This window comes from Tachypleus tridentatus, chromosome 5 (assembly GCF_004210375.1).
Source record: "Tachypleus tridentatus isolate NWPU-2018 chromosome 5, ASM421037v1, whole genome shotgun sequence".
Lineage (NCBI taxonomy): Eukaryota > Metazoa > Arthropoda > Merostomata > Xiphosura > Limulidae > Tachypleus > Tachypleus tridentatus.
Window position 1 is genome coordinate 31,837,558 of NC_134829.1, and position 27,205 is coordinate 31,864,762.

At 32.3% G+C, this 27,205-nt stretch overlaps 1 protein-coding gene across 3 annotated transcripts in view; it reads right to left on the reverse strand.

Annotated features, from left to right (window-relative positions):
• Nucleotides 1-27,205, reverse strand: part of pcm (5'-3' exoribonuclease pacman) — a 146,079-nt gene that overhangs the window by 69,749 nt on the left and 49,125 nt on the right. For all 3 annotated transcript variants that reach the window (XM_076501944.1, XM_076501945.1, XM_076501943.1), the window contains exons 15-19: nucleotides 25,409-25,498; nucleotides 24,510-24,666; nucleotides 18,701-18,820; nucleotides 17,538-17,707; nucleotides 5,119-5,245 (exon numbers count right to left, since the gene is read on the reverse strand). In XM_076501944.1, coding sequence (XP_076358059.1) covers nucleotides 5,119-5,245; nucleotides 17,538-17,707; nucleotides 18,701-18,820; nucleotides 24,510-24,666; nucleotides 25,409-25,498 — 664 coding nt within the window. The remainder of the gene's footprint in view (nucleotides 1-5,118; nucleotides 5,246-17,537; nucleotides 17,708-18,700; nucleotides 18,821-24,509; nucleotides 24,667-25,408; nucleotides 25,499-27,205) is intronic.

The following is a 27,205-nucleotide window of genomic DNA, read 5'->3' on the forward strand; positions in this document are numbered from 1 at the left end:
CTTGTGCACATGCATATCAATTCATATTGAAAATCTAGAAACACCCAGAGAAATAATGATCAAAGACGTTAAGAGATATGGCTGGTATTTGTTAATTGTGTGATTGTTTGATTTTATTAATAAGGGTCATCTGATTTTACTTGTCACTATCAGGTTCATGTTTTAAGATGGTCACATCCTGTTAAGAAAAACTATAGTTGCTTTTGCTCATGTTTTTATGGTCTTGGAAGTGGATTTTTGGCATTCTTTTTACAAGATGTTCAAGCTATTTCTTTACAAGATGTTCAAGCTATTTCCTGCTTCACATATGTAAAAGTTGGGTAATTGTTAAACACGATTTTTCTAAATTTTTCCAGATGGAGTGGGTTTTGTAATACAATTTTCTTAAGGTGTGTTTACTTTTTATTCCAACAGTGAAAATGAAGCTAACTGTTAAAGTTATATTTCTCTGCTAGTCTTTAACAAATTTCTTCTACATATGGAATAGTGCAAGTTACTAAGTTTCCTATGTTGCATGGGGAGTTCTTTGAATTTCTTTATTAAATGTATCTTGTCTGATTTTTTAATTCGTTAATAGTTTGTATAAACCAATTTTCTGCTAGTAGAGCAGTCACCTTACCACAACTGTCTGCAGGCAGTGAAAGGTGTTACAAATGTGGGATGTTGTGGGCTTCAGCACCCACATCTCGCTCTCCTTATCTCTAATTTCCTTATGTGAGACTAGCAAATTGGAGTTTAAGACTGATAGATGGTGTATCCCTACCACAATGTGGGTCCTACTTGCTGTCAAGGAGTGACAACCCCTTGTCACCAGTTCTAGCTAACATTTATGTGACATAGATTGAATCACAAGCGATCAATTCAGCCTTACACCCACCACTATACTGGTACAGGTATGTTGATGATACACTTGCTGGATTCACAGAACACACACTTAATTTTTTTTTTTCAAGCATGTTAATCCTATCCATCCCAACATTAAGTTCACCGGTGAACACAAGAAAATCAACCAAATAGCATTTCTCAACCTCAAAATCAAAAGAACTGATACACAATTCAAAACAGAAATACACAGAAAAATCACCCATACTTGGCTATACATTCCCTGGGTCTCAACACAGGAAGCAAAACAAAAACTCAACATATTAAGAAACCAAATAAACACAGCCACAAAACTATGTTCACCTGATAAAATTAACAATGAAATTAACATAATAAAACATTTCATCAACATCAACAAATTTCCTCAAAAAACTGTGGAAATAATTATGCACACTCACCTGGACCAACAACAAACAAACAATAATAAATTCCAAGAAACAACAAAGTACAAAACCTCACACTGCTGCTTGATATGTATTTCTGATATTAACAAAAATATAACCAGCATTTGGAAAAAATACTTAAAACACAAAATTACAGTAAACACCAAATTCTTTCAAAAACCAGATACAAAACTAACATCCATACTATGTAGAAAACTACACTGACAAACACAACATTAACATAATTTATAAAACGCAATGCAACAACTGCTACCACTTCTATGTTGGAGAAACAAGCAGAAAAATGGAAACCAGATTCACAGAACATAAAAAAACACCTTCACTGCAAATCAAATAACCACAACATAATCATAGAAAACACCCAGACACTTAGGGAACCAACTATAAACAAATGCAAAATCAAAGAAGCCCTACTTATACAACAACTAAAACCAAAATTAAACTAATATACCTTTATACCTATACTAATTAACAACCTAACATCTATCTGCAACACCCCCTACAATCCCATACCCGTTTATACTCTCGTCCCTAAGATATGTGCCTGGCAATGGTCAGTTGCAAACTCTTTTTGTTAACATGAAGATGACCTAATAAGGTCAAAAATTGCTCTGAACTTTATTTTAATTAAGGTTTTAATACCCATACCAGCAGTCTTGAGATACAATTAATGTCTTACCCAAAAATGATTCATCTCTGGCTAGCTTTAATGAACAACAGTTCTGCATAGCCAATAATTATCATTTATGACAAGCAAATACAGTCAGGTGAAAAAGTTAGGACACCCTATGAAAGCCTGTGTATTTTTGTAACATTTTTGGATATATAGATATTTAATCTCAATTTTAACAATACTGAGAGATTGAAGTAATAAAAAACTAAACAATCAAAACTGAAGAAAACACTTTTCAAGATCTTCTGTAAATTTAATTCTACAAAAATTCATATTCTAACCGAGGAAAAAGTTAGGACACCCCCACATTTATTCCCACTTAAAATGGCTCAACTCACACACAGGTGTATCACACCAGGTGCACATGATTAGAAGATCATAACTCAGCATTTTGAATGAGGCTTGCCCTATTTAAACCTCAGACATTTAGTTTGGTGTGCTCCTGACTGTTGAAGTGAGAGTGAGCACCATGATGAGAGCAAAAGAGCCGTCTGAGGCCTTCAGAAAGAAAATTGTAGCAGCTTATGAGTCTGGTAAGGGATTTGAAAAGATCCCAAAAGATTTTTGATATCAGCCATTTCACTGTCCAGAAAATAGTCAACAAGTGGAGGGCTTTCAAAACAACTGCCAACATGCCCAGGTCTGGTCGTCAAAACATGTTCACCCCAAGAACAGACCACAAGATGCTAAAAGAGGTCTCCAAACACCCTAACATGTCATCACGGGACCTACAGCAGGCTCTGGCTACTGTTGATGTGAAAGTGCATGCCTCTACAATCAGACAAAGACTGCACAAGTTTAACTTGCATGGAAGGTGTGCAAGGAAGAAACCTTTGTTCTATAAGAAAAACATCAAGGCCAGACTGAAGTTTGCCAGAGAGAATGCAGACATAGACCAGGACTTCTGGAATAATGATCTTTGGAGAGATGAGTCCAAAACTGAATTATTTGGACACCAGAACAGAGGACATCTATATTTGGTTTGGCATAAACCAAATATAGATTCCAGGAAAAGAACCTCATACCAACTCTGAAGCATGGAGGTGGAAGTGTCATGGTTTGGGGCTGCTTTGCTGCAGCAATGCCTGGACAGCTCACAATCATAGAATCCACCATAAATTCTACTGTGTATCAGAGGGTGCTTGAGGATCATGTGAGACCATCTGTATGAAAATTAAAGCTGAAGCAGAACTGGACCCTGCAACACGACAATGACCCAAAACATACCTGTAAATCCACCAAGGACTGGCTGAAAACTAAGAAATGGAGAGTCCTGGAATGGACGAGTCAAAGCCCACATCTTAATCCCATTGAAATGCTGTGGGTGACTTGAAACAGGCTGTACATGCAAGAAACTCCTCAAACATCTCACAGCTGAAAGAATTCTGCATTGAGCAGTGGGGCAAACTTTCTTCAGACCGATGTCAGAGATTGTTAGATGGCTACAAGAAGCATCTCACTGCAGTTATTTCAGCCAAAGGGGGTAACACTAGCTATTAGGGGGTAGGGTGTCCTAACTTTTCCTCAGTTAGAATATCCATTTTTGTAGAATCACATTTACAGAAGACCTTGAAAAGTCTTTTCTTCAGTTTTAATCATTTAGTTATATTCCTATAATCTCTCAGTATTGTTGAAATTGAGATTAATTATCTATATATCCAAAAATGTTACAAAAATATACAGGCTTTCATAGGGTGTCCTAACTTTTTCACATGACTGTACATTAATACTCTTTCTAATTAGTAAATTTTAAAATCTGACTTATGAAACTTTCAGCTATGAAAGCAAATTCAATTCATTCTTTCAATCCGTTTGATGAATAACAGTTTTGTCAAGCCCTGTAAAATGTTTACAGCTTTGAATCACTAGATACTCAGCAAAGCATTACACATGCAAGATTACTTGACCAGAACAAAGCTCTGCCAGTTTTCCTAATTCTTAGATGAAACTCCAAATCCATAACCAACTTTTCAAACTAGGGAGACACAAAATAACATTTCCAAATATTTCCCATCTTCCTGGATACAATGGAAACCTTGTAATAAGCAGTTGTTGGAATGGCAAACAAAAAATTAAAAAATAAGACAGAAAATATAAAATTAACAGTACTACAATTATATATACCAATCAACAAAGATGTTCTTACAATGTTGGCTTCCACCCACCCTTAATGCTATGCTTGATCCACTAGTTCAGTTTCAATTGTTCAAGCAAAAAATACATCTTGGATGTTTTAAACTAAAATGCCAACATGTCAAAGAATCAACCAACTACAACTAAATAACAACAGGGGATTTGCAAATATCTACAAGTTAAATAATACTCTTCAAACCAACAAGTCATGTGAAATACTGTATGATTTACAGATTTGTTTTAATATCTCTTATAATTACTTCTGTTTTATTATTAAGTTTGAATACGTTTCTCACAACCTGACTTGCTTATTAATCAAGTTGGAAAATTTCAAATCATCACAACAAAACTATCAGTACAGAGAAAAAAAAAAGTTAAATAAGCTAGTTAACTACTCATACTAATTAACTGAGAAAACTAAATGTTTGCTTGTGTTCTAGGGCACAGTTATTAGTGAGAATTTCACTCATATCAAAAAGTTCCCATTTTGAAATATAAAAAATAAAGTTCAGAATAGGAGAATGAAAGACGTAAACTTAAAATAAAATTAGCCATAAGCAAATCAATGTGCAAGTTCTAGTTTTGCAGACATCTTTCCAAACAAATATTTCTACAGTTCACATTGTGTAATTTGTACCCCAATTAAATTGAAAGTTTCATTTCTGCTATTTATTTTGTCTTAATTATTTCAAACTCTGCCCCCCCCAGTACAGTGATATGTCTACAGATTTACAATGCTAAAATCAGGGGTTCAATTCCCTTCAGTGGGCTCAACAGATAGCCCGATGTGGCTTTGCTGTAAGAAAACACACACACACATTTCAAACTATATATATAACACTCAATAATAAGTTCAGAAGTATCATGAAATAATGTATGAATTTTGGTACATGTTTGAAAGATGATTTATTAAAATTGTTATGTGTCTGTTAATATAACTGCTAAGACAGAGAATACAAGATAAAAACCACTAAAAAAAAAACAGTTGTGACAGGAGATGAAAACAAACACACTGCTCTTACTTACTTCATGTTCAATATGTCTAAATGTTGGAAACCCATGGATGTAAACATCCAACCTCACACCATCACACAGTCCTTTTTTTATTTTATTAGCAGGAATACGAAATGAATCTTCATGAATTTCCTGACAACTACAAGAGAAATGCATAGGTAAGTAATAATTAAAAATGTAAATACAGTACAGTTATACTTTTAAATCATTAACATTTTCACATTTGATACATCAATGTGCACTCATTACAATTTTCAATTTTTTTACAAAGTTTCATTTAAAATCTAATTAAACTACTTTATTATCAATGTATACAAGTGAACTTGGCATCAAGATATAGTTAACTCTCTGGACACAAGCTCAATCAATTTGATTAAACAAGTGACCTTTCTTGTACTTGTTTAAAGTCCTTATACATTTAATACTTCTAACTTTCAATATAGTGTGTATACATTTACAAAATTTGGAAGTTTTTCACATACAAAAACTTGTACTTAGAGAAGTATTTTCAATAAACTAAAATAAAGATCTGTCCAGGATATACATTATTTGTTTTGAATGGTTTTTGTGAAAAGTTATTTTTATGTTAAGATTAAAAGATTAAAACTATTTATCTAAAAAATTTCAAATTCCATTTTTGTAATCCCTAAAATCTCCAAAATACATTTCAAACAATTGTTTTTTCACTAAAACATATTTCATCTGTTATGTTCTCTACCCTAACTCAAAACAGGATCAGTCAACTTGACTTCATAACCACCAAAAATATAAGAATCTAAATAAATCTAAAACACCCTTTTATCTTTCTAGAATGACTTTAAATTGTAACATGAAACTACTTTAGTTTATACTAAGTAACTTTAAACTCATAACAGTATGCATCTATTTATAATAAAATTTACCACCCTTTTGACTGTCTAACTACCATCTGCACAATAAGTTGTAAATCACGACAAGCACATACAACTTGCATGTGCATCTCACAAAACATTTTTATTATGTTAATATTTTTACTTTATCTACTCTTGACCAACCTCAAAATATTTCTATTATTACATTTTAGTTACTTTTATAACAACAAATAAATAATAAATATGAAAACAACAAACTTAACAAATCTTTTTTCTTGCTGTTGATCACTGATCACACCTAACCCAACATATTTTATACTAATGGTAGTAGTGCATTAAATAAATTTTGTTTAATTAAATAATGCACAAAACAACAGACTAATAACATTTCAAAAGGAGACAATTTCCCCAAAATCTCAAATTTTATCTGGCTTTCTAGCTATGTGACAAGAGCTGCTACAAATTCATCCAAGCTTGTAGTTAACTTTCCCATAGAACTGAATCTCGCACTCTGAATAAAACTGATTATTAGCTGTTCAGAACACAATGTTATATAATGTCATTTCATAGATGTAAACCTTCACTTGCTATTGGTTATAAGCAATACATAATTATTTTCAAAAAATAATTATAAACAAAGCCTGAAAGAAAGGACGTGAACGGTGAGTGTGGTACAAAAAATGCGATTTTTCAATTTATAGCTCTGTAAACCAAACAACACTCAAAGCTACAAAAATCACATTTTGCCTGAACATTAACAATATTATAGTGATAAATTTACATTTAATTGCATACATCATGAAAGGGTTGTGGATAAAATAGAAGAGGTTTCTTGAGAACATGTGTTACTGTGCAACACTGGGGAAGTTTAGGATTTGTTAATATTTTCTTATAGAATAAAGAGCTTAAAACTTATACATTACTAAAATATGGATTATTAGTTAAGTTTTATGTCATATTAATTGGTATAACATAAACAAAAAGTTTAAAATTTTGAATGAAAAACACTAAAACTTTGTCATGTGTAATAAAAGATACCTGGAGCAAAAGGGTTAATAAACCTAAAAGTTTGAAAGTTTTTAATTTTATACAAAAATACTAAAACAAATTATCAATCTTCTCTGGTAAGAAAACTAACATTTGCTCTGTAGGTCTTCCATCTTCTCTAGTTTATCACTCCTCCAAAAAGTAGGAAATCAAATGTTAATTACTCATCACAGTATAACTGCTAAGGCAAAGCACACTTTTTAAAGCCTTCAATATATTTTCATTAAAGAGCCGTAAACTAGAAAATCAGACTCCCTCTCACCACATTCACTTGTTACTGTTAAATCACAAATTTCCAGTAGTTCTCTCATGTGTTTAATTAACTATTATTTATAACCAATAGCAAGCCAGAGTTTTAATTTATCAAATGACACTATATTACATTATTTTCTGTGTAGAAAACTGCATATCTCCTTCGCATTTCAAACTTTGTTTCAATAGGATAGATAAAGGATGTTACATGAATTTTTTAAGGCTTTTATCTAATCTTGCAATAATAGATATAACATGTATTTTTGTCTCTCTCTATATATATATGTAACCAAAACTCCTGTGCTTTGTATTGAACAGTATAACAAAATATTCCATAAATTATTTTACACTGGCTTATTTAAGAATGACAATTAGAAACATAACTGTGGTATGTGAACAACCATTTTTTTATAATATAATTTTATATAAATATATTTTCCTCATGACAAGAACAAGATTTTCACTAGTGAGAGTTTGATTACATATTTACTGGTGTAATTTTTAAATGTATTACTGAGAAATGGAAGTTCTTAAAACTTTTATTTTTTCAATAAACATCACCAGTTTTAATATTACAGCTTATATCAGCAAAATGTATGAACATAATTCAAATTTTTTTTACATGGAGTACTTACCATTTCTGCTAGTAGTTATAAAGTCAGTAACATTATGATAGTTGTAAGACATTGTCTTATTTTAAATATTTTTTGTTCTTCAGTGTACTATTTAATTAAATAAATAATTTAGTGTGATAGTACACCATTAGTGTAAAAACGTAGGCTTAAGATTCATCAGCAGTCAATAAAAAAAGGAAAGAGAGAAGTTCCAGGTAAGTATGATACTATATTTCTTGCCTTTCTTGTGTATTATTTATTTATTATAAAAAGCAGAAACTTTTTATGGGGAATGCTTGTGAGTAAGTTGTGAGTTACATAATTTGATAAGGTAACATCAATTATACATTTGGTGAGTGATTTAAAACTTGTGTGACAGAAGTATTTATTTAGATATGGTTCGAAGGGTAATAAAACAATCAAATTTAACTAGAAACATGTGAATTATATTACAAATCTAAAGTTATTAAGGATAAACAACTGTGGCTTCCTGTTACAACTTACAGTAATTCCAGAAAGGAAAGAGGATAATTTAGAATTATTACCTTTTTTTGTTAGTGGTTATGAGGTCAGTAAAAGAAGCCGACTGTTTAGATTTACAATATAGAAAATAACAAAAAAATATAAAGTTTTTCTGAATAAAAAATTTGATATTTATTAAGATTTTAGAGATTACACAAATGAAATCTGAAAATTCTCAGGTGAAATATTTTTAATCTTAAGATGAAAATAACTTTGCACTCAGAACAGTCATCACTTTGATACCATACAATTATGGACAAATTTTAGTAAAATTACTCAAATAAAAATTTTGAACTTTTGTATCTTTACAAAATACTTTTAATGTTTACTGAAATCTTGCCAAATTTTCTGAAGACACATAACATACTTTCAATCATAGCATGTATACCACTGTGGTTATACAGAGGTCACGAAGACATAAAATACAATAGCCTGCAGTTAAAACAGTTAAAACCCTAAATGTGTAAAAGATTTTTCATAACTATAGAATAAAAAAATAATACAAGTTAATGATACCATACAAGTAAAAACAACATTAGTAAACCTCTCAATATTAGTAGATAAAAGTGCATATGAAACAACTTTTTACAAACTTACAATTAAAACTTCCAAGACTTGATTAAGGTACTTTATCATCAATGTACACAAATAAAACTGGCATCAAAATATAGCTAATAAAGGAGGTTTTCATACAAAGTTTAATATCTTAGTTACAAATGGAAACAAACAAACAAATTATTTATCTCCCCTGGCCTGTGAAATACCAATTTACTCATTTTTTTATTTTTTCATTGCCCCTTTATGATATTTACAATGTTAAATTACTCATTATAGTACAGGTATTACTAAAGTATTAGGTACAGGCATTACTTCAGTTTTCTTTGCCGAAGATATAAACCAGAAGGTCAAACCCACAAGCCACACCCTTCTATCTTATCCTCCCTTTTTACAAGTTCCTAAAATGTCTCTGGCATCTGCTATTACATCATTTATAAACAATAGAAAGATAAAGCTTTAACTTACTGAATGACACACAAAAGTACCTTGTTATAAGCAGAGATTTTTTTAGTTATTTTGCTACAGACTGAAAGTTACTATCACAAAGTTGAGATTACACAGTTAATGAAACTATTTCAAAGGATATAAACCTCAGCTATAATACTTACAGAACAATGTTTTCTTTATGTATGTTATTCTTAATTGCATATTTGAAATAAATAAAAACTATATGACACTAATAATAAGTTTAAGCTTCATTGGTGGCTCAATAACAACAACAAAAACAGAGGTCAAACATAAATATTAAATTTCTTGTTTATGACAAACAGGAATGGAAATGTATATTTTATATAAGATTAGGTAAAATGTAAAAATTAGAAACTTATAAAAGTAGACAAGGTTAGAGAAAAAACATGAATAATAAAAAATTTCTCCACAAGATATGCTGGCAAGTATCTCATATATTAAAGTTATTTAATACCATATATTGATATATGCATTCACATCATGATTTACAACTTGTACTGCAAAACAGAATTAAATGAAAGCAGGTGTTTGGGATAGATAATTGTAAATGTCTGTTACAATCTATATTTATTCTGGAAAGAAAATAGGAGTAATTCAGATTTATTTTGTATTTTTGGTGGTGATTAGCTTGTATTACAGGACTATCAGTTAAACATGATTCAAAGCTGAATAAAATAAACATTTAAGCTGTTAAAAGCCACAAAATGTTTAGGATAAATAACAGCAGTTTACTGTTAAATCTGTAGTCATTATAAAAAGAAAAAAAAGATACTTTAGACTATATCCATGTAATGTTAATAAAAAAAACAAACTTGGCATTCTTTAAGAATATTTTAGCAGCTGCACAAATAATGTTTGAAACTGTAAGATGAAATAAACATTTTTAATCTTAACCTGAAGGTTAACATTTTCAGAAACTGAGAATGTATTTCCAATAATACTTACCTCTTTTGACACTGTAGCAATTTCTTGATCTCTAGAGTTTTCACTCTTTGCCCATCTACACATTGAGACCACTTGTTCTAATCTTTCATACCCTACTTGAATGCCTTATGTAAATTCTGTTTTGTTTTGTTTTTTTTGTTTTTAATTTCACGTAAAGCTACTCGAGGGCTATCTGCACTTGCTGTCCCTAAGTTAGCAGTGTAAGACTAGAGGAAAGGCAGTTAGTCATCACCACCCACCACCAAACCTTGGGCTACTCTTTTACCAACGAACAGTGGGATTGACCGTCACATTATAATATTCCCACGGCTGAAAGAGCGAGCATGTTTGGCACAATGGGGATGTAAACCCGTGACCCTCAGATTATGAGTTGCACACCTTAACACACTTGGCCATGCCTAGTCATGTAAATTCTAATTTACAGTTCACCCTCTATCTAGACACTGTATATAAACACCTCATTCCAAAATATAATTACTATTTCAAGACATAAACTGGCTTTTAGTGGGGAGGAAGAGTGGGAGAGTGTCAGTGGAGATAAATATTGTCTTCCACAAGGCAACTCAACTGGGCAGCTAATGACACAGACATAATAAATATAATGAAATGTAACAAACAAGAGTTTCCTCTCCTGTAATGATAATCCATTATAGACCATGTGAATCAATTTATGCAGCCATCTTTTGGGGGTAAAGGGAGATAATTTACAGAAAATAAAAGCATCCAAATGAATGGTCAGTTCCTAATACCTTGAAGTAAGTTAGTATGAACAACACTGAAGGACCTGACAGGACATAACAAATGAATGGTTCAGAGTGGTAACAAAGGGTAAAAATGGTTGGCAAATGCTAAGACTGGTACGAAGGGTCTTTTTATTTCCCTGACTACCAGAGTCTTGGGAAAAAAAGACCTACAAGGGTACAGCAGGACAAATGTGGAATGACAGAAGTCTATGTACATGGATTGCAAACCCTTCTGACCATTGACATCCACAAGTCAACAACAAAAAATACAATTTAAAAAAATATGAAGCTAAGGGCTCAAAAGGATGATGAGTAAAAGCATGTGAAATGACCATAAAATCCCAATTCAGTAACTGAAAAGATCTTTGGGTTGAATAATATAAAAGATTTGAGTAGACCTGACAGAACAGAGGATTAAAAAACTTTCCAAAAACTTAGAATACCTAAAAATAGTGAATAAAGCTGCCTTGTATAATACCATTGAAGAGAAAGCAAGCCCCTTCTCAAATACTAAGTTAGAAAACAGAATATGATAGATACCTGCAGATGAAATACACCAGTAATGATAAATATTCCATATCCAATGATAAAAGATCATGTTTGACCTACAGAGAGATTTAGTTAAGTACAGAGAAACAAAGGACTGCATTAATTTCAGGTAGGAAGATTGAATTTCCAAACATCTTAATGGAAAATTTCTGACTGAAGTTGTTACAAGAGAAACTTCCAAAGTGGATGAAGTAGATGTGCACATTCCTGCAGATACTGAAGTGGAAACCACACTTGAAGTAGCCCACAAGGAACAACTAAAATAACACAATATGAATTAGAATGAACCATAGTTGGAATCCAGGCCAACAGTCAAACTGGAGGAAAAGGCAAATAGATGTAAACCTGTCCAATCTTAACTGGATGCATCTACCACCAATGCTTGAGGATGAGGTATTGAAGATCAAAACAACTGCAGTTAAGAATTCCAATTAATTGCAAAGACACTGATCATTGAGACTTGAATAAAAACAAATCCACTGCAAAACCTTGTGATGTAGCATCTATTTTTTTGGAAGAATTTGGTTCAGTCAACACAAGTGCTCTGGAAAATGGGAAGCTAAAAGACTGATACAATGGGAATGAGCTGGTAGACAAGATCCAAGGTCTAAAAACAAAGGTCTCTAGAATGTGTGCCTCCTTGATGAGAAATCCGAAATACAACCGTGGAATTGTCAGAATGCATCATGACAATTTTTCCCTTGAAAAGAGACAGACCTTAAACACAGTCTGTTATGGAACAAGAAGTTTGAGAACACTGATGTGAAAGGTAGACTCATCTTTTGTCCAAGTACCCTGGAACTCCTGACTTTGAAAATAAACTCCTCAGCCCTGAAGAAATACATCTGAGAACAGATGATTCTCAGAACGACGTGAAGTAACATATACCCCAACAGTAGTGTTACTCCTGAATAATGACAGAAAATGATCTAAAGGATCAAAATACACAATGACCACTGAAAGAGACCTCATGTGGGCTCAACCCAAAAGAATGAGAAGTTTAAAGGATGTCCAAATGTAAAAAAAAACATCCATGTAGTAGGAGCAAGAGACTGAAATAAAAGCCTGATGAATCTTTCCATGGCTTAAAGCCCAAGAGGAGTTGGATGAGCAAGATTGAAGTGAAAACACTCCCAAATGGACGAGATATTGTATCAGTAGCTTCTGACAGGAGAATCTGATTGGATGGAGCCAGAGAAGCCAGTCATCCATATAATGATGTATGCCCTGACCCAAGAAATGCAGGTGATAAGAAAGGACTGAAATAACTCTGCAAAATATGTAAAGTGCTGATACAAGACCAAAAGCAAGAGCCTGGAACTGTAGCACCTGATCCTTGCACACCAACCTGAGAAATCTTTGAGAAGATTCTGCTGTGGAAACAAGTGTCAGTAATATTGAACTTGGTCATCCAGATCCCTGGTGCAAAGTTTCATCATACAGTGAGAAAAGATTCCACAGTGAAATGAGGAGGCTTTAACTATTGGTTGAGTCGAGATAGACTGAAGATTGTATGTCAATGTCCTGTCTAATTGGGTACCACAAATAAACAGGAATAAAATTCCAAAAGAATAGATCGACCCTCTGTTCTGCCTTTTTGACTAACAACTCTCTTATTACCTGGATTTGTTGGAGATAAAAAGGCAACAGGTTAAGCAGATGATGGTGGAGGTATAAACTGAATTACCTACCCTGAAGATACAACATGAAGTACCCATGGAACTATGATACAAGAGCTCCAAGCATCTAGAAAATGATGTAATAGTGCACCCACTGCTTCCCCACCCCCTGGAATAGTCACTAACACCAATGTCATCAATCTGTTCAAGCCAGAGATCCTTTATAATGGGAATGGACCATGTTATGAAAAACAATAGACCTGAGAAATGAAGGAGAGGATCAGGAAACACTGTTGACCCATATTCCTAAATTAGGACCAGAAAGGTGAGAAGCCAAGAATGATTAAGATGAATGTAAACAAGCAGTATCACTAGCAAATAACATGGAACAGAAAAAAAGGAGTTTTCCATAACTCTCCGACAGTAGAATACGGTAAACAAACTTTTTCTAACAAAACATCTCTACCAAATAAATCCCAACAACAGATGAGCCTGGAGAACTAAGAGAGGATGGAAAAAGAAAATCTTACTAAGGTAGAAGTCTGCAAAACCCTAACTCATCTTTAAATTGGTGAGGGAAATGTTGGTGAGCTTCAAACAAAAGTTGGACTGACTATAAATACCTTAAGAAAGTTGTGAGTGCAAGATGAATACAAGAAAACTGATTTGTTTAAAGTGATCTCAGGTTTCAAATACAGAACCCCACAGATCCAAAAGGGGGTGCATCCACTGAGAATCTAAATGGGCATCATCCTGGTGCTGATAAGCCAAAGTATACTGATCTGATGAATGTGAGTGGCAAGATATAGCTATCCTATCACATAACTGAGCAACAAGTCTCCCAGCATGAACAGCAATATCACAAGGAGGAAATCTAAATAGTTGCTTGCCATCCTTCTAGAAAGTTAACAAGAAAAGAGTAACATTAAATGCAATAAGAGAGTCTAAATTGCACAAACAGTAATTAAGCAACTGAAAAAGGGGTTGGAGATGGCTGCCCAAAATGATTCTCTGCTGAGGATGACCAAGTAAAAGATGGAGCTGGAAACACTGGTCAAAGTTTTCAACAGTCATCTCCAAGTTAATTTGAAAATTCCCCTTGGAACACCATCAGGCCTCATTTATGTCTCCATTCTGCTATGAATCATATTACAGACAGCCTCAACTGAGAGTGACCCCTCCCCTAGTTGTTGATAAACATCCTATAGCAGAGGTGGATGAGAAGAGGTCTGGTTGATCTCTATAGTAGAAACATTAACTCAGAAACTCATATTTGATTTTTTTTATTATTATTGTTAAATAATGTATAATTATAAATGCAAAAAATAATGGTAGAAATGCTTACCACATTCAAATTTACAACATAAATAAGCACAATATTCCTGTTGAGAGAAATCCATGCCAAATGCTTTGCTGAAAAAATTATTACATTATCAGGATGAGGTGCTCATATACGGTGTCTAGGTAGAGGGTGCACTAAAGTTGATGGAAAACTTGGAAAATTAGAATCTGTCTAAGACATTCAAGTAGAGTATAAAAGTCTGGAGCAAGAGTTCTCAATGTGTAGATGGGCAAAGTTTGGAAACCACACAGATCAAAAAATAGTTAGAGTGTAACTGGATGGTAATTATTTTTCAAAAACACATTGCACTCAGACTAAATCAGAGTGTAAGTTACACTAACTCCATATATTCACACTCAGATCTGTAGTAACAATACTTATTGAAAAAAAACTGGATAAGTTTTGTCATTTTTACAAAAAGCACATTGAACTTTCTGAAGGTATACTTATTACTATTAAGAGTTATAATGAATATATACTGTTAAGGTTACCTGGTGGTTGCAAGATTGACCAAAATCACCAGGCCCATATAGAAAGAATTAATAAACTATTTACTTAATCACTGGTTCTTACAACCATATTCTAAACATCTCTGATAATACAAATTATATAAGATACTTTACAAGGAAAAATATCAAGTGACTATTACAAAACTGTATATAAAAAATAAAAACTAGCAAAAGAGCAAAACCTTAATACAATGGGCACAAACAGTCAATAAAAAACATTCAAGCTTTGTATTCTGAAACATAGCAGCAAGATACACAAGTCATTTAGAAGTTTGAGTTCTTTTAACAAACTAAACAGTCCCTGTGCCAATAGTCATGAATATATTTAATATACTCAATGATGCATGTCAGGTAACTGTTTCTTGGGTATGTTGCATAACCATGTTTTATAATGAGCACATGTCAAGACTGTGTATGTTTGTTTTCTAATAGCAAAGCCACACTGGGCTCTCTGCTGTGTCCACCAAGCAGATTTGAATCCCTGATCTCCGAGTGTTGTGAATCCAAAGAATTACATTATGCCACTGGGAAGAGTACACCAAGGATATGTTTCTATTCTTGGCACTTTGTCTAACATATTTTAAAATAACAAAGCCCTGTCTTAAAAATAAAATGCTAAACACAAGAATTTAATGATTATTTGGTATTTGATAATAATCAATCTTAAGTAAGGTATTTATTTCTAATGGTGAATGGGAAATCAACCACATATGAACTCTCTCTGTAATTAAAGTGCTTTATATTCATAATATACAAATAAACTCTCATAAAAACATGCTAGTAATCCAAATTTTAATACCTGATAAGTTCTTTACTTTATAATACAATATTTGAAAAACAATCTTAATTTCTCCTTTCTATGAGAATTGTGTCACTTGCTCTCAAGGTATTCCTTCATCTCTATTTTATTTGCTACTACTCCAAGAACAAAAAATTTAAAGTAAATTGCCTTAGTATTAACAATATATTGCAATGAGTAAAGCATAATTTTTAAAGCTTTCAGTCTTATTTGGTTGAAGAACCACAAAGTAAAAAATCAGACCTTTGTTATAATGTCTACCTGTCACATCCTCTCTTTGATTTTTAAAGCTATATTATTAACAAACAAAAGAAATTCAAGGTTTTAATCTACCAAATGATCTATTACATTATTTTCTGTAGAGAGAAATGTCTATTTTGCTTTCAGTTTAAGCCTCGTTTCCATGGGAAACACACCGACAAACTCAAATGATATTTGTAATGGTATTTGTCACATAGGTACAAAGCTAGAACTGTTACAGTTATAGGACAATGTTTGCTTTTTGCATGTTATTTTTCTGTGTTCCTTGGTGCATTGTTTAATTAGATAACAACAATACTTCATGCATTAGAACCATTAGTAAAAAAACATGTATGATTAATCAGCACTTGACCACAAACAAGAAAAACATACAGGTAAGTATTATATTTTTTAGTTTTCACATGTGTTTTCTATCTAGTATTACAAAAATAACTAAACTGTAAAAACTAGAATATTTTTAGGTTGGATAAAGTTATATTAGATAAAATAAAAAAAAAATATATATATATATGGGAAACTTTTCATGAAGATAGCTCATGAACAACTTCAGAGCAGTCCATAAATTGTGTAATTTGACAGGATAAGGTGAACCACATGCTTGCCAAATGATTTTGTTTAGAGGGATTATTAGTTAGACAGTTATAATAGTAATAAAACAATAAAATTTAAGTAAAAACAGATGTGTGCTATTATGAGTTTAAAGTTACTTAGGAATAAACAAACATAGTTTCATATAATATTATGAAATTGTTTTAGAAAGAAAAAAAGATAATTTAGAATTATTTCACATTCTTATGGTGGTTAAGATGTTTGTCAAATTAACTTTGTATAATTAGGATAGACAAAATAACAGATAAAAACATTTTACAGTAAAAAATACCTCTGAAATTTACATAAATGGTTTTAAATATTATACAAATGAAATCTGATAAATTGAGGACTAGGAAAAATATTTTTAATCTTTACAAAAACATCAATTTTTATTTCCAAAAACATTTTAATAAAAATACTTCGTTAACAATTCTGACTATAAAAAAAACTCTTAATACTTACTGAGAGCTTGTAGAATTTTGTGAACATACATAAAAATTATTAGAAGTGTGAAAACCATAAAGGTCAAGATGGGATCACATGAAGATAACATGAATGGGGAAAACAACTGTTACAAAAACCATCACACAGAAATAATTTCTTGATTACCAAATGAACCAGCAGGTGATGCTACAAGCTAGTAAGCCAAAACTGGACTAGAACTATTAATCAGCAACTAAAACAATGTTTTACTTTGGATGCCTAAAATACATTAATGATAGATTAATCTACAATATTAAAGTTATTACAGACAAACTTACTGAGCATGATTGTCATCAATGTCTGGGAAATGACCAGGAAGTGAAGAGAGATAGGTACCAAAAGACTTTTCTTTGTATGTGTATAAAAGATGAGGGCCATGTCTATTTCGTTGTTTTTCTTCAACTGTAAGAAGTTCTTCCAATGGTTCCATACTACTAAGAAGTTTTTTCTGATGACAGAAGGATGAATAAAATTCTAATTTTTAACCAGTTACAGTACCAAAAAATTATTGAAAACATTTTCATTAATAACTATTGATGCTTTGACAGTTAAAAATTAAACATTCAAATTCTGTTTGGACAATAGAATTATAAAAATCCGATAAGTTGTAACAACAATATGGAGGATATTATAAATAATTAGACTAATGACATATGCTCAAACAGTTGTGCTATATACATAATAGATGTGCATATTAACCCTAATGGAGCCACAAAGGCAAAATACTTATCAAAATAAAAAAAAAATTAAAAGTTTATACATATCTGGAGTGTAAGGGTCATTTTATCTAAACTTTCTTCCACTAATAATTTGGTAAAAATTATACTTCCACTTGTAATAAAACAAAAATAAACATAAATGTATTTGCTGTATCATGCATGGGTAGAATTTATACAACTTTTTACTTAAGTGTAAATATTTCTTATGAGAAAACCACACATTACAGCATCAAATAGCAACTTAAGAAGCAATGCTAGCTTTTTACAAAAGACAACTATCCAATGTGCTTTCCATGTTCAGGAAGAGTTTTCATACCTAAGATGAGAAGTTATAATTTCTAAAAGATAAAAAAAGAAATAAAAATTCCCAATGAGTTTATGTTAATTATAAAAACTCAAAGCATGAAAAATACATTAGAAATTGGTTAAACTATAGAATTTGAAGAAACAGAATGATAAGAAAGAACAAATTGTAATTAAAACCAACTACTGAAATATATTGAATATTTATTATGTTTTGTAACTGCTTTACCTTTTCATTTAAATGTATGAGTACTATTGAAATTGTACTGAACATAATCTCAATCAGAACAAGTAATTAACAGATCACCTTCTACTTGCTTTATCTCATCTCTAAAATGGACAAGTACTACTCAAACCATACAGCACATAACCTCAATAACAGCACGTAACTGACAGAACGTATCTTATGTCTGCTTTACCTCATCAATAAAAGGAATGAGTATCACTGCTTCCCATTCTTGTAATTTTCCATTGAGGTCAGTCTTAAACTCACTAGGGTAGAATTCCTTTAGAGGTGAATTCTCATTACACATCAGCCCCTTCAAAAAACAACACAAAGCAATAAATCTCATACAATGTGAATAAATACACATACAATCTCTGCATATCTTTATATATGGTCAATTAACCCTACCCTATAATGTAATCATTATAATACAACATTACTATTCACACCATATCACGCTGGGTTTTACATTTCAGTGTTATTTACTTATTTATCCACGACATGTAAAGTTTATAAAAAAACAAAAACCTCTGCATTTAATTCTGTTTGTTTGTAGATAAGCACAAACCTATATTGAGACATCAGTGCTCTGCCCACAATGGGTATCGTGTATCAAAACCCAGTTTCTAACATTGTAAACCCACAAACATACTATTATGCCACATGGTAAACTTAAGATTTTCACAGAGATATTTTAGAATATTTAGAGCTTTCTTCTTTCACCAGCTTCTAGACATTCTAGATCTTCTGACAGAAACATTATTATATTCATTACTATGTTAATTGTGGTAAGTCATTGTAACAAAATAAAGTCTTAATTCTAACTGATTCTAAGCTGAAAATACTTAAAGAAAAAAGGGTAAAAGACATCTCTATATTAATAAAGTATTACAGGGTATTATTACAATTACTCCATGTGCTGATACCTCCCACTCTGCAAGATAATACATTGAATTCAGCAGATGAATGAGTCGACTACAGAGAGGTGTCATTTCCTGTATTCAAGTTAAAACCAAAAAAACGTTCACTGATAAAAGGCTTGCCTTTTAAATCTTGAAAACTCACTTTACTGACAAAAATTACTTACCTCTGTTGAGAGGTAGAGTTCAAGTAACTGGCCAGGGATAATAGCTTCACATAGTTAAGAAATCAGATTTTGTTCTGCCCAATATGTGGGGCCACTACTGTGTTTTAAGCCAAATTTTTAATTGGGGTTTGGATTTTACTCCCTTATAAACATGGAAACTAAAGTGTATTCTGTTAAGCTAGTGGACAATTCTGATTATAAATATCAAAAGGAGATCAAATACCTTTCAGAATTAAGACAAAAAGAAAGTTTTATTTGGGAATCAACCCACCAAATATCTCATAGATTCACAGACTGAGTGTTAAAACAAGCACTAAAAATTTGGAAATCTGTAACCAAAATTGCATTTTATTACTGTAAAGGATAAATGTGTGTGTGGCATATACAAGAAAATTATTTAATGCACTAGAGACAAACAAAAATTGCATAGTAATTCCATTCTAAACTAATCAGTTGTTTACATCTTTCCTGACTGTAGGGGCATCACTGAATCTTTTGATCATTTCTTTCCTACAGTAGTAATACTAAAACAAAATGCACAGAACACAGAGAAAGCACATTCTCTCTAGTTTCAGCTTTAAAAAGTTCATATAGATTTCAATACAGTTTTCCTATAATTTTTTTATGTTCTGAAATTTCCAAAATTTTGTTGCGAGACAAATTATTGACAAAAAATTTAAAATACTTCTTTTTGTCTCTTAAGTTAAATTTTTTACACTGGTTATAAAATTCTATTTCACAGGATTCATACACTATTTATCCAAGTAAGATAAATGACTTTCCATTGCCATGCTATGGTCTATAACTGTCAGCAATGAATAGTCCTAAAATTGCAGATTCATATTTTTTTTCACAATTCTCTTACTTTGTCTATATCAGATTTTGGCATTTACTACTGTGGTATAATATGTTAAAAAAAAGTTATTATAGTTGACAACACAGATTTCCAAGTACAATGCATCACCTGCAATGCCTACTGTCAAATCATAATAAAAAGAGAATATTGAAATGAAAACAAACTTATTCACTCTAATTTTCAACAAGCTTAACATCAGACTATAATACCTCTTAAAACATTGGTTGGTTAGTTGGTTGGTTTAGTGTTTTATGGCACAAAACAGCAAGGCTATCTGTGTCAAACATCTGGTAAAAAGTTAAAAGTAAAGTTAATTTAGTAAAATTCATAAAAGAAAATTAAGGTAAAACAAAACAAAGTTTAAAAAAACATAAATAGCATAAAAACAATGTTTAAATCTAGTCTACAACGTCAAGAGAAAATATATAGTAATTCAAGTTGTAAAGGACTATCTGTAGTGTAACTGTAGTAATCATAACTTGCCAGGAAGACTAACAGGTAAGTACAAAAACCACCATCAGTCACCTGAAGTTGGCCTTTCCAGTCCTGGTTCTGAGTTATTTGACGTTATGGCCATTTTAAAAAAGGAAAGTAATAAAAAGGTTTTAAAAGACGTACTGCAAAATTATAATAACAAGTCACCAGGATGACTAATGAGTAGTTCAAACAGTAGCGTTATTCACCTGAAGTCGACCTTTCCAGTCGTGGTTTCGAATTATTTAATGTTACAGCCAGTTTCTAATTTCAAATCAAACTAGATGATCTGTGATTTTTAAAAGGGAGCCACGTTAAAAAGGTGTAATGTATAAATTTAAAAACTTAAATGGCATTAAAAAGATTAGTGGCCTTTAAAAACTAAAAACATTACCAAGGTGGACAGTGTCACCATCACCAATAACACTGTCTAACATTATGGACAAACCTTAGGACAGAACTTGCTTAAAATGGTGCCGTTGTTGAGAGTCATAACGACAACAAGAAAATAAAATGTGTCTTATTGTGATCTGAGTATCAAACAGACTATACAACGGTGCATCAGTTCCAGATAAAAGAAAACAATAAGTTAATAAACTGTAACCAATGCATAGTCTAGCTAGGACAACTTCCTCCTTCTGAACCTTACAGAAACAAAACAGCCAAAGTCATTAGATGGTTTTGCATTGGTGAAGAACTCGTAAAACCAGCTGCGTGGAAGATGGTGAATATCATGCTGGGAAAATAAGTTATTCCAAATTCCTCTTTCAAATGACACCATCAGCAGCAGAATAGATGACATGAGTAATGACATCTTGGCTCAAGTTGTTGCAGATCTGATTTCAAGCCCAGAAAAATTAAGTCTTCAACTCAACGAGACCACCGACGTTTCCAATCTAAGCCAGCTTGTTGCATTCATGAGCTATGTGAAGAATGACGAGATAAAAGAAGATTTTTTTATTTTGTAAGCCTCTTACAACAACAACTAAGACAGCCGATGTGAAGAAACTTGTGGATGACTTCTTCAGAGACAACAATCTTTCATTGGATATGGTTTCTGCAGTTTGTTTAGACAAAGCTCCAGTCATGCTGGGACGAAACTCTGGTTTTGGTGCACTGGTGAAAGCCGATGCACCACACATCATTAGTAACGCACTGTGTTCTGCACAGGCATAAATTGCCAACAAAAACCTTGCCTTCGAAACTGGCAGAAGTATTAAAAATTGTAATGTGAACATTTTGCAAAATAGTGCACTGAAGCGCCACATCTTCAAAGAGCTGTGTAATGAAATGGGCTCTGAATTCAAGGTACTTCTGTACCATTCTAACGTTCAGTGGTTATTCTGAGGAAAGGTGCTGAATCGTGTTTTATCATTTGTTACAATGTATCTTTGAGAGCAATCCTTTTCGAGGATGGTAGACATAAAAATGAAGAAAAGGAACAGACTTTGTTGCAAAAATGATATGAGAATGGCACTTGCCAAGGTGAAGCTGCACATTTCTGAACTTGTCTCTGAAAGGCAACAGCAAAAGTCACATTGATTTGCAGTAGATATTCATTGAGTTATGTTTTTGTTTTTGTGTGAAATTCATGTTTTGTTGCTTTTGTTCTTTGAACACAGTGATATTGTGTGTAACTGATGCATGGTTCATGTTGTGCACTAATGAAATATATACTTATGTTTTGAATTTGAAAAAAAATCATACTTTATTTTTTCAATTACAAAGGGTTCAGTGAATGCAAGTACAAAACTTCCGGGGTTCAGTACCTCCAACAAGGTTAAGAACCACTGCTCTAGTCTCTTCTGAATGAAAAAGGTAGACATTTGCCCCAAGATTTGTCTGAAAGAGAATGCAATATAACAAAATGAGGTCCAAGTGGTACAGATGGTGAGGATTGCTGCTCAGAATCTTCAAGACGTGGTTGTTTACCTATAGACTGTTTTTTCACTATTTTATTAAGATTTTTAATTGTAGTATCTATAATAAAGGAAAATTTCGGTACCTACTGACCCCACCCACCATGGAGCCCTATGAGGAGACACACTACAATGTCAAATAAGGACACTGCAACAACGCCAGGGTTTCGTGAGCACTATACCCAAACACCAGCATCAGATATAATGTCCACAACACCTGTTGAGAACATCCAACACTGGTACTTGGTTGACCCTAACCCAAGTGGACCAGCCGACTGACTCAAGGGGGACCACCCCAAGGCTGCCCATCTACAGGAATTCAAGGCCAAAATGGTGTGTTAGGGTTGGACCCCTCAAGCACCAGAATCCTCTCCTCCCCTTCAAGGGTTGCCATGCATGGCAAACACGTGGGTGGATGTTTAGATCCCAGAGGAGGTAAACTGTAAGAACAGAACATTCCCTGGGAGGTCCCCTCACCATGTACAGGAATCCACACTGAGGGGTCTTAAAACATAAAATTATTTTAAATGATTTAAAGTAAACATGCCAATTTTTTTTCTTTTACAGTGATCAAATTACATTTTCCTCCTAATGTTGTGAATTCCAGTCCTTCTAAAATCTTATTTCCACTTAGATATCACACTTACTGTTTTCAAACATGTATAAATTTATATAAGTTTAACAATTAATGAATATTTGAAAATAATAAAGGTTTATTCACCCACTGGAATAAACACCATATAACCTTTTCAAGCATTATTCCAGTCAGCTTAAAATTTGTAATAAATAAATATGAAGTAAACTACATGTCTAATTTGATTGTTCATGATAAAACTACTCAGGTTACTGGCCACCATACCTAATTTTCAACTACCAGTCTACTACAAGTTAAATTGACCAACACGTTATAATTTTTGGATATATGCATCCAGGATTTTTTATTTTTAAAAGTATCCTTGCAATGTTTTCATGTTACATTATATATTAAAATAATGGTGATCTGAAAACAGATCTCGTTATATCTGTTTCAGAAATGCATTACTGTTATTTGTTGCATTTTATTAAAATTTCCTGTGCATATAATGCAGAATTCTGTATAAATGCAACCCCAACCACCCACTATTAAAATGGTATTTGAATGGCATTTTTGAGTGAATTTAAAGCATTTTGGTTACAGTAATCAACAAATAAATATACAACTAATTAAGTCATAATAAAGCACCAACCACAAGTTCATCTGTCAGTACCCACAAGTAGAAAACTTGTACAAGAATTCACTTCACTAACAAAACAGAGAGTCAATTCAAAATCAAGAATAGTGAGCCAACTCAAAATAGGTCATTTGTCAATATAATTGTGGAGACATGGGAATTATAAAATTGAGAATGCAACAATATTGTTTATATGAAGTATCAACTGAAAAAACAAATCCATCACTCTATGATAAAATGTAATTTTCCAGGGTTTTCCAGAAATGGATTTTGCTAAAGGAGTTTTCCAGAACGTCCCTAATAGATGATAACCAGTTGTGATAGGATTTAACTTTTAGTCTTAAAGTATCATTCAAAGAAAGTGGATAAATTTCTATATGTATTACTTTCTGAAACTTTCTTAAAACCTAATGAACATACTTAAATCATGAACATTAAAGAATAATTATACATACCTGATACGCTTTTGGTAACAGATCTTTACTCCCTTCAGGCAGAACAGCTGCCAACTGTTGAAAAGGTAAAAATGGTTTTCCTAAATCATACTCTAAATTCAAGTTAGAAAAGTCTCTGAGATCCGAAATGTATGGTGCATAGTGGTGTGGATAAAACCTAAAGATTGACAAATTTTTCTGTTAAAAATGTTTGGATAAAAAAATATATATATTCCTCTTTCTAGCTTAAAGTATATTAAAAATTTTCATGAAAACAAATACAATTGTTTTTTCACCAAATAGCAAATGAAATGGATAAATTCACTAGGAGAGAGTAATTAATCCAGTTTAAAGCATTATAAAGATAAGTAAAAACACCTGTAGGTCAATTGTCCTGAAGTATACAAGTCTTCCAACAGAACATGAAAATTTAGTGATGTTTTAACCATTTCTTAACATGTACACATAATACATTCTATGAGTATGAAGATGGACTTCAAAAATAATTCAACAAATACAAATAAACTAAACAAATGTGCTTAAAAGTCATAATTTAAACCAATAATATCAAGTCCAAATATTAACTAGCTAAAATGGGGTCACTAAACCATATAAAAATAACATTTAAATCATATAATAAGACTTCAATACAATATCATACAACATCAATCTTAACTTTTATAATATTTAAAATATTAATAATAATAATAAATATGAACATTATTCTAGCCAAACACATACAAATAAAAAAATATGTAAAGGTGAAAAACTTATCAAAATACCCAAATGCACACTCAATGACTTTTAAAGAAACTGTTGGAAATTATAAAAATGGATTATCAAAGTAAATAGGTCAGTGAATTCATCTTATACATAAAAACTATGCATTAGTTTACTTTCATAAAGATATCTCAACTCACCAGCTCCATGATGCCACTCCATTATAATAATAATGCAGGTTCCACTGGATGGCTCTAACATAGCCATGTGCTTGATCTTTAAGTACTTCACTGACAAAAAAAAAATTAAACTCAAAGTTTAACAATTATTATAGCAATTCTTAGGAAAACTTCAAATTAATTCATTTTAACACAAAATATTGTGAATAAAAAGCATAATTCTTGTACAAATGTAAGCTAACTCAACCACAAAAGGATAAATTACAAATAGGATAAATTAATATTTAAATTTAGTTTTTGAATTCTTCATCACTACACTAACAGCAATTTACTACAATGTTGCAGGAAAAAATTAGAAAAACTGCCCATATATTTCTTAAGAGGTTCAGAACATTTATATAACATAAGCTGTCAAAAATACAAAAAAAAAGATTCAATTTCTTTTCAAGTACAATATACATTTCAGTACTTGCATAGCATGTATTGATTGGTTATTTGGCATTTATTGGCACAGAACAACTAGACTATTTGAGCCAAACAACTGGTAAAAACATCAAATTAAAATTGTCATAAAATGTAAACATACATAGAGATAAAATGAAAAATGTCCACAATTCAGATAAAATATTTAATTTGAACTAAAAAGGCCAATGGCTCATAAAAATCTAAAAACTAAAGTAAGTTGGACAGTGTCACCATCACCAATGACACTATCCAACATCAGGTGTAAACACTTAGAAAAAAAAATCCATAAAAAATGGTGCCTTCACTCACAGTCATAATGGTGGTATGACAGAAGAGCATGGGCTATTGTGACTTGAGTGTCACAAAAGCCACACATTGGTGGATCAGCCCCAGATAAAAGGAAACGAGTTCAGAAACTGTGACCAGGGCACAGCCAAGGTGAGACAACTCCATCCTTCAGATCTTTACAGAAACAAGACAGCTAAAAACAACAGGAGGTTTGATCTGGAAAAGCTTGTTACAATGTTGCTCACTCCAAGTTGACAGCCAACTGGCACGAAGCCAATCCTTCAATACAGAACTGTAGTCCATATATGGGATAGACATGGCATTGATGACACCAGACCAGACAGATGTAGCCGCTGTGTCAGTGAAGTCATTCTACAAGATAACAAAGGTGGCCAGGTATCCAAAAAAAACTGGATAGAAATGAAAGATAAAAAAAAGGGCCAGCAGTTTTAGAATACTGACTAGAACAGAGTGAATTCCACAGTCAGTAAATTGGTAAATGACCCATTGTAAGCAGTGCAATCAGTGAATCAGTGTACTGCGAAACTTTACGTGGTTCAGGGTAAGAGAAATGGCATACAGCTTGGCAGTGAACAAAGTAACTGCAGAAGAGATCCCATGAGCAACCACCAAGCCACAATAAACCATGGTTGAGCCAACAGTCATATGATTTCAAACAATCCATTTAAATGTGTATGGAAGAATGGTTCAAAAAATATTCAGCAAAGAGAAGATGGTGCTTCCAATTAGAAGTATCTGCCTTCCTTAAATGACTCAAAGAAAGGTCACAGGTGGAATTGGGAATAAGCCACGGTTAGACGGGCTGATCAGTGGAGACAATAATGTCATTCAATGATGCACCCAACCAAGCCAGCTGCATCTGGATAAAAAAGACCAAAAGAAAGAATGGCAAACTGTCTACTCTGAAAGAGCATAATCCACTGAGGAATTAAAACACAACTCCAGGTGGGATGCTGTGGTAAGCACTGAAGTTTGATTGCACACTGCAAAGAAAGATTTAAACTGAGGAAGTGAAAAGGAGATTTGTGAGATCCAGTATACAAA